Source organism: Heteronotia binoei, chromosome 4, assembly GCF_032191835.1.
Source record: "Heteronotia binoei isolate CCM8104 ecotype False Entrance Well chromosome 4, APGP_CSIRO_Hbin_v1, whole genome shotgun sequence".
In the NCBI taxonomy this organism is placed as follows: domain Eukaryota; kingdom Metazoa; phylum Chordata; class Lepidosauria; order Squamata; family Gekkonidae; genus Heteronotia; species Heteronotia binoei.
In genome coordinates this window covers 59,663,805-59,676,797 of record NC_083226.1, presented here as the reverse complement: position 1 = coordinate 59,676,797, position 12,993 = coordinate 59,663,805, and the positions used below count along the sequence as shown (strand labels likewise).

The following is a 12,993-nucleotide window of genomic DNA, read 5'->3' as shown; positions in this document are numbered from 1 at the left end:
AAGGCAGACAGCCCCTTGTTGAGATAAAAGAGCCAACATTAAAAGAAACACATTCATTCTCCTTTTCATTTTTATTTTTTCTTTGCCATAGCCCCTCTCTAGCATGGTTGTGTTTTGAGAACAAAGGTCACTTGATTACTAAGATTTTCAACCAATGGGAAATGATAAACTGAAATATATAGAATGTGTTTGCATGCAAGAAAGGACTCTAATTTTTTTCATTCTGTAAAACAGACTGTCAGTCTTTACTCTCTCAGACTTAAGATTGCTAAATATTTCTCTTTAGAACATTCTCTAAGTGTTCCTGGATGCTTTACAAACCATAACTATGACTGCATGCACATGTAAGAACTTGTTGCAGTTTCCGTGGACTGATGTACAGCAGATATGCACACTTGCTTCTAGCATAAAAGGAAAACTAGCGTAAAAAAGATAGTACTGAGAATAAATCATAATATGGAAAGATGAAGATGATTTTTTCCCTATTAAAATATTTGAGTGGGTTTAACAGTAATCAAAAGCAGTATAACAGTTTGACCTGCAAGTTTTGCTGATATACAAGTTACAATCTGACATCAATCCACTATTTAAGCATGCCGGCATAGATCATGCAAAAGGCAGAGAAATTGTCCTTTACTTTTGGCAAGCAGTTGAAAAGTACTAATTTAGGATTTTACAGTCAGGTTAGCACAACTTAGGACAGTTAAACTAGGCATAGGCACAAACCAAGAAACAAACTGCAGTTCAAGCACAAACCAGGCCAGTTCATGGTTCATTTGGTTCATTTTTGCAGTTTGTTCTCCTGACAGCCTGGCGCCAATTCAATCAATTCCTATGCAATGTTGGGGGAACTTATGGAGAGCTCTAGAAATATCCAAAGTTCATAGCTTGACTGGAAGCTCAGGGAGCCAACCATGGGGCTCCCATTCTGCTCTATGGGAGCAGATTATATACCAGGCTATTACCATACCCTGACTCAGCTGCTTCACTCTGCGTCGCAAAGATGCAAAACTGAAGAGAGTTGTTGTTTGCTGTGTGGCTGATTTAGGGGAGGCTTTGAGGGACTCTTCTCCCCTGCACACAGTGGGACAATTTTTTAAACACATCTCCTGGCTGGAAAAGTGTTCCTTGCTGTGGTTTCAAGGACCGAACCTGAAGCTAGAGCTGAGCTTTCCTGGGGGCACCTGCTTTGAGGGGCTATAACTTGGACATCCCAGATCCAATCTTTGCCAAACTTGGAGAGCTGGAAGAAAGCCTGCTAAAGACTTCCTGTGTGTTTGGCATCTCTAATTTGCAAGGGGGATGTTCTATCACCTCCCAAACCAAATGAACCACAAACTAGTTCAGGAAATCAAACGAACCATGAACCAACATGAACTACGATTTTCCTGGTTTGTGCCATCCCTAATAGGTACCTCCCTTTGTTCCATGATTTGTTTCAGTCATGGCATAAGAGTTATGTGTAAACAGCTCTAATTTCAAATCTGATTACAAAAACAATCTGTTAGTGCTGAAACAAAATTAGCAAAGCAGATATTTGGAAACGATCCCCTCCTCACACACACTGTCCACATTCTTTGCCCAGGAAGATTATTCCGCACAACATGCTAGCACTGGCCTGGGATAGTAAGTTAATTTCCAACTTCAGGTTTGGTTGAATACAACATGTCTGATTCCATAGCTAGTCTCCTGAAAGGAAAGAATAAATGCTCTCCACATCACATAGCATTCCAAAACTGGCTCATTTGCAAGGAACAGTACAATCTGCAAGCAGGCAGGTTGAAGCATGAAGAGCAAACCAGTATTGTCTTCAAAAGATAAAGGAAACAGATATTAACATTTATTAATGCAATCTTTCTGACAAGACAAAGGCAAGTAATTTAGTGGAGTTTGCAACAGAGTTCTGTGAAATAAAATACAGTGTTTATGGTATGGTATATCCCTCTCACCTTCATCTCAATCCAGAAGCGCCATGGCAAGGCCTGAAGCCCATGTGAATAATACACAAAGTAATCCCCGTCTATATTAACAACAGGAGTTCCATCTCCAAGGGACCACCTGGACAATGTCACCCCTTGATGTGGTCGAAGGTATAGTGACATATGACTTGGACCTAAGCAAAAGGCAGACAAAGATTCTTGTATGAATGCAGAATAAAGGGAGCCATTTTTTCAGAGATAAGTTGCCCTTCACTGAAGTTCTCATGCCCCAAATGCTTAAGGATTGTTTCCACTCTGTAGTGCATACCAAAAGGCGAACAAAGCATATGTCCACACTACAAATTGGCTTTTGCTTATTCTCCACCAACTGGAGTATCCAAATTGATTTTGAGGGAAAACTAATGTTCAGTGCACTGCAGTAATATAGTCTCAATGGTACTGTGGCCAGATCAGATCTATCAAGGTAGGGGCCATCTTTTGGGCTAGGCTGAGTTGGAACACCTTTTTTTGTGACTGCATTAACTTGCTTCTCCAGTAATAATGATGGTCCAATATAATCCCAAGGTTCTTAACAGAGTCAGCAAAGGTCAGATGAACTCCATCAAATGTGGGGAGCACAATGTCTTTCAAGGTCTCTACCTCCCCAGCCAACATTACCCCTGTCTTTTCATGGTTTCAATTTTCATTTACCACAAGGATCTACAGGCATGGTATCCGGATCAGAGGGCTGGACATCTCTATCAGAGAATTCTCAAGTAGACGGAAAGGGCCATCAAGTCACAGCTGACATGGCAAACCCATAGGGTTTGCTCTCACTTCCAACAGAATGCTTTAATGAAAATGGCAAGTGTTGAAAAGCCTGTGATTTACTTAGAAAGCTGCATTCAGCCTGCGGCTCTCATGCTATCACATCCCAAAAGGGCATTCTGGTCAATTGTACAAGACTGTTTTTCCTGTTGTGATAATGTTACCATGTAATTGTTGCTTAATTTGCACTTGCAACAGAGATGCCACACAGCACAGGATAATCTGGGTTTTTACCCTTGTGACCCATGGCTTCCTTTCACACCAGATGCAGACTGCATTTGTTCCTCCCAACTCTGCCTCCAGTACTGCCATACTGCTGTCATGATTCTCTATTGTCTTTTTTAAAAACTGGTGCATGCATAGCACTGCTCAAGAACAGCACAATACAACACTGAAAAACAAATGGACACTTGCATAATCCCAACTCCAGAATAAAGCAATACTGAAATCTTTTCATAATACTAATTACTGAAAGGTGCTAATGTCCCATTGCTATGCTGGAAAACAGAAAGACAAACTGGTCTTCCTGCCACTTGCCAGATAGGGTGACAGTGCTTCAGAGTCTTTTCAAATTCTACTTGACAGAGTGGAGGAAAACACTTGCCATTTTTATTGTAACAGCATTACAATTTTTCCCACCTCCACACACACATCCAACTCCAGAAAAAGCCTCTTAAATTTGTTTTGCTAGCTGCAACACCAATCACTCCACTGTGAAAATGGAAAGCAAAGGGGCGTTTGTTTCATTCTATCTACCTTCCATTCTAGAAGCATAACAAAAATCAACTGCCAAGATGGGAAAGATAATTTTATTCATTTTTTAAAGTGGAATTTTTAGCAAAAAAAAAAAAGCTGTTTGTGCTTTGAACAGGAATGGAAGATGATATTGTGGATGGGTAGGGGGGCCTTAACTACAGTTGCTGACATGGAAAATGAAACCCCTCTGTTAAACTGCTTGTTTTAAAATCACTTTAAAGATTTATTGCAGCATAACTTCTCATAGGCAACAGCCAAATTCACCAGTTACATGTCACACACACATGCTGCAAGTGCAAGACGCTGCAATCATGCACTTTCCAAAACTGAGAATTGGAACAAGCTGGCCCTAAATTATATATGGCATATCTTGTTCTTCGCAGTTTATGAATGGAATCTTACAAAACAACAACAGTAATTTCTACAGAACAGTAACAACCCACAGACTGAAGGCATGTGCTGATATTCACCTGATATTTCAAAGGTCAACTTCGTAGCATCCCAGGGCATTTGCTCTTTGGATAGAAGCTGAAATTGAATAGAGTCCTTTGGTATAAGCACTGGAGCAGGAAGATACCAATTTTTCCTAAAAGAAGAGAGTTTGTTACCTTATTTTGGTGCTCAGGATTAGTTCGACAAACAGTCTGTGTATCGTATGTGACACAGTGAAGGGCTATTGCGAGGGGTGTTAGTCTACTGCAGTGAAATTAACAAAGAGCTTTGTGACATTAAAGATACAAGGTCTCTTGTTTTGATGAGGGGTTGCTTTGAAGTTACAGCTCAGAAGTAATGCCAAATCATTGTCTAATGTTATACAAGTTAGCCTAGAGTTTACATGCTCCTTCCTCTTTGCCGTCTCTTCAGAGCAGGGGTGTCGAACTCATTTGTTATGAAGGCTGCAACTGACATAAATGAGACCTTGTTCGGCCGGGCCATGTCAGGCCAGGCCATGTCTGTACCTATTTAAGATTAGGTAGCAGAGATATAAACTTTATAAAGGACATGACAAAATTAAAGATTTTTTTTAATTAAAACATGCTTAAAACATTAGTACTCATTGGTCTTAAAAGTGCTTTCTTTGTATTTCTCCCATGGGATCCAGGGAACAAAGGAAGCTCCGGCTCTTTCCTTCTTTCCCTAGGGGACCAGGAGGGGAAGGAGCTTCAGCCAATAGAAGAGAGGCTTGACTCAGTAGTTGTGCTGTGCAATTGACAGAGCCTAGCAAAGTAAGCTCTGTCTCCCCCCTTCCTTCCCTCAGCCAATGGAGAAAATAGAGGCTTTGCTCTGTAGCTCCTATATAATTGAGGAAGCCTGACAAAGCAAGCTGTGATACAGAAGGAAACAAGAGAGAGGGAGAAGGAAGCAGATGACAGTCAGTTGCTAGGGGGGCCGATAGAAGCCCTCAAGGGGCCTGATTCAGCCCCTGGGCCACATTTTTGACACCCCTGCTTTAGAGTCAACCCTCTCATTGCCTTCACCAAGTGAACCAATTAAACAAGGTTTGCTACAAACTATAACCAGGAGGCTGAGCAAATCATGTTTTCTAATTCTAATATGGAGCCAAATTCAACAACATAAACGCTGCTTTTAAAGTTGAAATGTTTGCCACTTGGGAGACCCCCTGTTGCTGGGAAAATGTCATAGAAAGGGAGAGCTGAGGCCCTAACAGAAATGGTTGATGATTTCCTAGTCTGATTTATAATCCAGCTGGTTACATAGGAATCTCTTCATGTATTTCATCACCATACCTTCCTCCCCGAAGAAGAGTGCCATTCCTGGGACATCTACTAGTTGTGCCTACAAAAGATCCATTGCATGATTAGGCACAGAATAGTATTTTTTGTCTAGGTTAGGGTTTTAGCTGCCCAGAACCACAAGGAAAGATGGGGGCATAAATGTTATAATAAAAAATAGAATTGTGTTTACTGGATATATGATTAGTCCACTTTTCCTTTATTTGGTGTTCGAAGAATTCTGGGAAGTCCATCACCTTCTCCACTCCTGGCAACCCGGGAAAAGCTCTTTTATTCACTTCGGAGTTATTTTCCTCTTTCCCAGATTCAGCAGGTTTATTGAGATCCAGAAAGCCAGCAGCCCCTGATAAATCTTCCTGATTAAGAAGACATGTGGGCTGCTTGTGGACTATAAACTCTTCTCTCTCTAAGACTTCTCGCTCTTCTTTATATCTAAGGCCCCTGAGCCATGCGAGACAAAGTCTACTTCCCTCTAATGGGAAGCATATGTGGGTTGGCTTTGTGAACTAAGACCTATGGCCAGAGTCTCACCTCATGACTACCTACTACCCTCTTTTTCCTGTTACTGGCAAAATCCAAGCATCCACCATCTTTAGAGAGCCAGTTTGGTGTAGTGGTTAAGTGTGCGGACTCTTATCTGGGAGAACCGGGTTTGATTCCCCACTCCTCCACTTGCACCTGCTGGAATGGCCTTGGGTCAGCCATAGCTCTGGCAGAGGTTGTCCTTGAAAGGGCAGCTGCTGTGAGAGCCCTCTCAGCCCCACCCACCTCACAGGGTGTCTGTTGTGGGGGGAGAAGATATGGGAGATTGTAAGCCGCTCTGAGTCTCTAAATCAGGGAGAAGGGCGGGGTATAAATCTGCAATTCTTCTTCTTCTTCTTTAAAAATGTTGGGAGGCTTTCTGCCAAAATCCATTACCACCAAAATGGTGTCCTCCCATTCACGGCTGCACTGTGCAACTCCTGATCATTTCTGGTTCTCAGCAGCTGTGTGTGCTTTTGTGGAGCTTCACCAGCCTGGCTCTGCAGGAGAAAAGTCCCTGCCTTCCCATTTGAAAAGTAGGAGGACCCCATCTTTTGTGCAGAGAAAGTTGTCCAAGGCTTTGTTGAAGTCCCCCTGTTCTTCCATTACCTCAGCCATGCCAGTCCTCAAAAGAGAAGGGAAGGTAGGGTGATGGCAGACAAAAAGGGACATGATGAGAGATTTTTTTTTGGGGGGGGGGGTGGAATGAAGGCAATTAAGCAACAATGAAGAAGAGAAGAAATAGGTTGAAGCTTGTAGGAGCCCCTCTCTCATAATTACCAAAAAAATGTCTGTGCTCCCTGGCAAGGCAGGAAATTAACTGAATCAATGGGTGCCTCTCACTCAGGGGACAGGATGTTGAAGATTTGGTCCAGCCTCCTTGATGGACAGATGGGAATTACACACAACAAGATGCCATCCCCCTTTGATTTATAGCTCTCCCTCCCCTGCAAGCAGGCTCAGGACAGGAAGATCAAGAAGGCAGCTCATGAGCTTGAAATTCACTAGTGGCGTGCCAAGCCACCTTTGGTCTTGGAGTCAGCAAGAAACACACAAAGGAAATTGACTTTTCATATAATATAAAAACACACAGAACTATAACAAAGCAAGAAAATGAATGATGAAAGGTACTGACACACTGTAACTATAAGCTAAGATCATAAGTTTTAATCAATATCAATTAATGAAAGTTTTAATCATAGGTTAAAATTAACTCCCCAATCAATTTATCATATTTTACTTTTTCCTGACAGAAACTTAAAGCAGCTTAAGGTGAGAGTGGAAATTAATAATCTGTACATCTTTTAACATTCCACATTACTGATTGCCTTGAAAATATTTATAAACTATTTAATTGGCCATAAATTTGTACCACCACAAATTTCATCTGCCATAAATTTGAACCATATAAACTAAGCTTGTTATTCCTGTTTGGTTCTTGAATTTGTTAAACACCTTCATTATGTTGAATGCTAATCATCTGCCATATATTTGTAAAACAGAAAATATTCAATATTTTCAAATCTGATGTTAAATATTTTAAAAACCATTTGGTCAACTTAGTAAAAAATGTAGTAATAAAGACATGAAACATTACTTTTTGTTTTAGGTTATTTTCTAATTACAAAAAGTAAACCATAAGAAGTGACTATATTTTGGGAATGCCGTTTACTTATGTATAAATGACAATGTTCAAAAAGGATGAAGTTGTGGACCAATGGTAATCATTTTTCATTCAACTGTTAACAAATAAATTATATTGAAAAGAAAAAGACAATTTGTACTTCTGACGATTATAAGTAGTTTAGTCTTTTAAAATAGCAGGCTCTCCCATTTTAACCTTACTTCCCTCAGAAAATATTTTTATTAAGGCATTCCTATATATTTAAATTAGCTACTAAACAACTGTGTTTATAAGTGATTGGCTGATTTTAATAGTCTTTCATTAGTTGACCTACTGAGTTTCAAATAACTCTTGTAATAACCAACCTAAAAAGAAAGTTCACAGGAAGGATCCAAGGTAATCCACAGAAAGGTGACTCTTCCTCACATTTTGTTCTAATCGTGTCATTGAGTTCAGGAATATGAGGAGTGATGTGCGACATTCCACCATAGTCGAGCCCATTAATCCATATTCCCGAGTCGCTTTTTGCCAAGTGGCCATTCAGATCATGAAATCTTCTGTTCAAGTGCTAGAAAAGTGACAAAAAAATTTCAGATATTGGGGATATGCCTAATTATAGGAGCAAGCAAGTTAACTCTAACTAGGTCCCATGTTATTTAATAGGGCTTACTCCCAGGAAAGTGTCTTTAGGATTGTATTCAGCAGTAACACCAAGATCCTGGAATTAGTGTCAACTGTTACTAATCAAGAAACAACTTCACAAGGTAGACGTGATATTTCTATCCACACAGGAAGACCACTTTCATCACTTACATGATGAAAAAATGTGATTACTAAATATTGTTATCTCTCCACTATGTGAAAGGCCTAGTGGAAAGATGCCGGAAGGTTTTAATATAATGAATACTAATATAATACACTGTAATGTAATTTGAAATGCTAGACTGAATGCACACAACACACCTTAAAGAGGTTGCTGTAAGGTGACCTCCATGTTTGAGAGGAGACAGATGGAGTGTAATGGCAGGGTCTCAATAACTCACAGCATTCCACAATTAAGAAAGATACATCTGCCAATCATCTCCAAGTTTTATATATTTATTTCCTTCACTATGCTTCCCCCCGGAATTGGTAACTATATAAACTGAGCTTGTTATTCTTGTTTGGTCCTTGAATCTGTTAAACATCTTCATTGTGTTATAATTTGCTGCTCATCTTCTACCTATATGCATGGACTGGTAACTAGAGATGGGCACAGAAACACACAAATGATGGTTTGTTTCATTTTGTGATTCATTTGATTTCTGACCCAGTTCATGGTTTGTTGGTTTTGGGAGGTGTTCAGCAGGCTCTCCTCACCCACCCTCAAAGTTTAGCAAAGAAGGGATTTGGGATGTCCGAGTTATAGCCCCCCCAAAGCAGGTGCCCCCAGAAAAGCTCAGCTTCAGCTCTCTTTCACAAGTCTTTATGCTGCAGAATAAGAGCTCTGTGATTGGCTTCTGGACCTGCCAATCAAGCTATGGACAACTGCTATGGGTATTTCTAAGGCTCCTGGAAGTCCACCTGCAGTGTTGCCTAGCAAATGAATGAATCAGCGCCATGCTCTCTGAAAAAATGAATTGCAAACACAAAACAAATGAAGCGTCATGGTCAGAGGTGTTTTGAAACAATCCACAGATCAGCCTGGTTTGTGCACGAATTGTGATACGTGGCTCAGTTCATGCCCATGCCTACTGGTAACTTCCATTTTAAAGTATCTGAAAAAGTGTGTACACACACGAAAACTTAATACCTTTAATAAAACTTTGTCTTTATGGTGCCAATGGACTCAAACTTTGTTCTTCAGTTTCAGAGCAACATGGGTACCCACCTGAATCTATTTCAGAACCTGTAGGACTTAACTATTACTTAGTGGACATGTGCTGTTCAACTGTGCTATCTTAGATGTCATGAAAAGCAAAATATCTAATAAATTCTGGTGGAAATAGAGCAATAGGCTTTAAGGAACAGATAACTACCCAGTTACTACCTGCCTAATTTAGCAAGAAGAAAATTCCACCTTCCCAGATAAAATTGCTAGACCTGGTTTCTACATGCAAACTACTGCCGTTTGAATGAAAGCTGAGGAAAACTCAAGCACTAAGGTCTGGGCAAGCCACACATCCTGCAATATTAGCACCCTGCAATATTCCCTGCCTTTATCTCTGGTTCATCAATGGCCATGCGCAAGATATTAAAGCAAGAGAACACAACATATTGCAAACTGTGTCCTGTAAACAATGCCACAACGATCCTCAACATCCACAAACTGAATTGCTGCAGCTGGGTGTGTCTCAATTATAGTAAGCAGCTGAGTTACACAATCTGTGCTGTAAAGCATCACTCAGGCAGAACTAGGAATGGCGCAGGCAGAATTGGGAACAATCACAAAGAGCAGTAATGCAAAGATGTCGATTCCCATTTTGCCTGGGTCACTTGTCATATTCTCATTTATTGTATTTTAGCTTTGTCTGTATCATACCAACACAGCCTGAAGTCTATGGAAGATAAAAGATCAATAGTTCAGCAAAAGTATTTGCAGGAAGAAGGACTTATGAAAAATAAACCACTTGAAGGAGCTGGACTGTAATTATCCTCTTATTAAATATTCTGATGTATCTGAAAGCCAAAATGCTGCCAATAATTATTTTGTAGCATCTCCATGGCCTTACCTCTAAATGATAAAAAGCGTTTCTCACCTGAAGAAATATTCGCTTAGGCCTTGGGTTTGCCAAATCTGAACTATAAGGGAAGAAGACGCCACTGCAAACAAGGATGAACGCAACTGCAAAAACTGTGGTTAAAGTTAATAATGTCTTTTTCGTGCTTCTAGCAAGGTAGATAAAATTAATCTAGAAAGCAATAACAAAACAAAAACAAGATCTGGTTACATTATTTGACAAAGCACAACTGCAGATGTCTGGAATACATTCACTACACCCACAGACCATCTTTTTAAAAAATACATCAGTTGACCATTGTATCCCTGGGGTTTTATTCTTATCTGTACAGCTTTATTAGGTAAACCAGCCCATAACTATCAAGAAAAGTTCATGGTCTCTAATTTATTTGAATCCAGCTCTTTCATGTCCAGCCTTAATTACGTCAGAACTGAGTACATTCCACAGATGAATGAGCCACCTGGTAACATTGTTTTGTGGGCTAGTTAATTATTCTGTTCAGGTTGAGCTCCATCTCCATTATCAAAGAAGAAATTTCAACATGAAAAGCCAGTGATTAATGACCAGAAAGTAAAACTGTGTAAATGCAACCTTTCAGGCCACATGCTGTATTTATTTATTTAGTTAGTTAGTTCCATTTATATCCCACACTTCCCGCCAAAGCGGGCTCAGGGCAGCTTACATGCTCATGCATATGCATGGTTATAAACATGTTTTAGTAAGATACAAGAAAGCAGATATTGGGAAGATGGTCTCAGAAAATTCCTATTCATGTCTATGGATTCTTCATACTGCATCAGAGAAAGCAATGGATGAGTACCATGATACCATTTTTTAGACCACAAAATTCTTTGAAGGCATAACATAAACAGCTCAAGAATGATTAAATTAGATAATATGTAAAGCATCCTTACAAAGTAAGAAGAAAGTAATATCGATGACACGACAACAAAAAAAGCCACTAATATATCAGGTGGAATTTCTGAACCACTCCGTCCCATGATAGGGATGACCATTTCATATGTAATCCAGCTGAGGTACATTAAGTAGAGGCATGGAACAAACATTCCCAGGAGGTAAATCAGAAGAAACTTCATTGTGGCACCTACAAGGTAAGAAAAATAAATAAGCAATCTGTACTGTGGATCATCTAGACTTCTGGTCATCACTTTTTCTCTTTCATTGCAACACAGACAATGGCACAAATGTGCAAATATGAAGTTATCTAAATAAGCTTTTGAGAAATCACAAGTCTACACCACATACCTGCAAAAGCAGAAAAACTTTTCTCACAGACTGTCATAATTTTACTGGCATAATTTTGTACTTTAAAAAAAATCATTTGTTCAAAGCTGCAAAATAATTCCCTGAACATACAGAAAAGGGATGGAACATGGAGAGCACACTGCTATGAACAGAAATAGCATGGGGAGCAGGGTGGATAAAAATCAATGATTTTTTTAAATAAAATAAAAAAATCAGAATTTTTTTATTTAAATCGGATTTTTTAAATAAAATGCTTTTTGAGGAAAATATATTATCATCCAAAGCTTATTCCATCATGAAATAAAGATTAGTTTTTAATTCTGAAGCATAAGGCTGTATATTCATGCAATTTTTCAATTTTCTGGTAATAAATTCTATTATTCCATTCACAATGTCATGCTTTTCCAGAGATTTCTGTAAGATTACTGGGCAGTTTCTCTGTCTACATAATATCACAGAACACAGAAGCTTGGTTTTGCAGTTCTCAAAACTGTAATTTGTGTCTGCAGAGATCACATGCCTCTTCTGCACAGCAAAAATGTTATAAAATGAACAGAGTTGAGAAAAAGACCTTAATCTGTGTACAAACCTATGTACACAGAATCAACCCTTAAAGTGCTAAGTTTCAAAAAATTCAATGAATAGAAGAAAGCTGCTTGGAGTGGAATAGATCTCCACAAAAAGAAACTTGTGTGAGGAGGGAGGGGCAACATCATGAGAATTGCTATGATGAAGATGACAACAGAAACATGTTTGAACAGGCAGGATCTTCAGGTTGGTAAACATTTTTCTTTAATCATCTTTCTTAAAAAGTGGATGTTTAAACAAACATATGCTATAACATTGGGCGTTTTTGCACTGACCTTAATCGGCAGCAACGACCCTCTTCACCGTGCAGGATCTGCGCGGATTTCACACCAATTGCCGCGGAGCACCCGGAAGAGCCAGAAAGTCCCGCGGCTTTTGCGGCGCAAATGGAAACCGCCAAAAACCAGTTTCCATTTGCGCTGCAAAAGCCACGGGACTTTCCAGCTCTTCCGGGTGCTCCACGGCAATTGGTGCGAAATCCGCGCAGATCCTGCGCGGTGAAGAGGGGCGTCGCTGCCGATTAAGGTCAGTGCGAAAACGCCCATTGTTTTAGTTGAATAAAACTATTTTAATTGGTATTATTAAGATAATGCGATTATTTTTCTCCTTCCTACAAAGTACAGCAGAAAAGTTGTCCAAATATGAATGATTAATCTATTAAACTGGAGATAATTCACCTCACAATAATTTCATAATTACCTATCTATAATGTGTTTCTAATATTATTAAAAATCAATATTTTTATATAACTATAAAACTAATATGAACAGTTGTTATTCTAAAAATGAAATCATCTAATTGTGAATATTAAGGTTATACCAGCAAAAATTAGTCTTTATGAAGAAAACTATTATTTAAATCAAGTCTTACTGACTAGTGATTTAATCAAATCCACCCTGATGGGAAGCCCAGCATTAATCTTACAAAGGAGGAGAGAAAGTTGAAATTATGTTACATGCACTAAATAGTACAATTTAACTGACAGCTGTGGCAAACAGAAGTTGGCAACAGAAAGT

At 39.3% G+C, this 12,993-nt stretch overlaps 1 protein-coding gene across 1 annotated transcript in view; it reads right to left on the bottom strand.

The window, feature by feature from the left end:
• ERMP1 (endoplasmic reticulum metallopeptidase 1) overlaps positions 1-12,993 on the bottom strand; it is a 43,607-nt gene that overhangs the window by 3,965 nt on the left and 26,649 nt on the right. The window contains exons 10-14 of the mRNA XM_060237369.1: positions 11,038-11,228; positions 10,142-10,294; positions 7,769-7,971; positions 3,974-4,089; positions 1,950-2,113 (exon numbers count right to left, since the gene is read on the bottom strand). Coding sequence (XP_060093352.1) covers positions 1,950-2,113; positions 3,974-4,089; positions 7,769-7,971; positions 10,142-10,294; positions 11,038-11,228 — 827 coding nt within the window. The remainder of the gene's footprint in view (positions 1-1,949; positions 2,114-3,973; positions 4,090-7,768; positions 7,972-10,141; positions 10,295-11,037; positions 11,229-12,993) is intronic.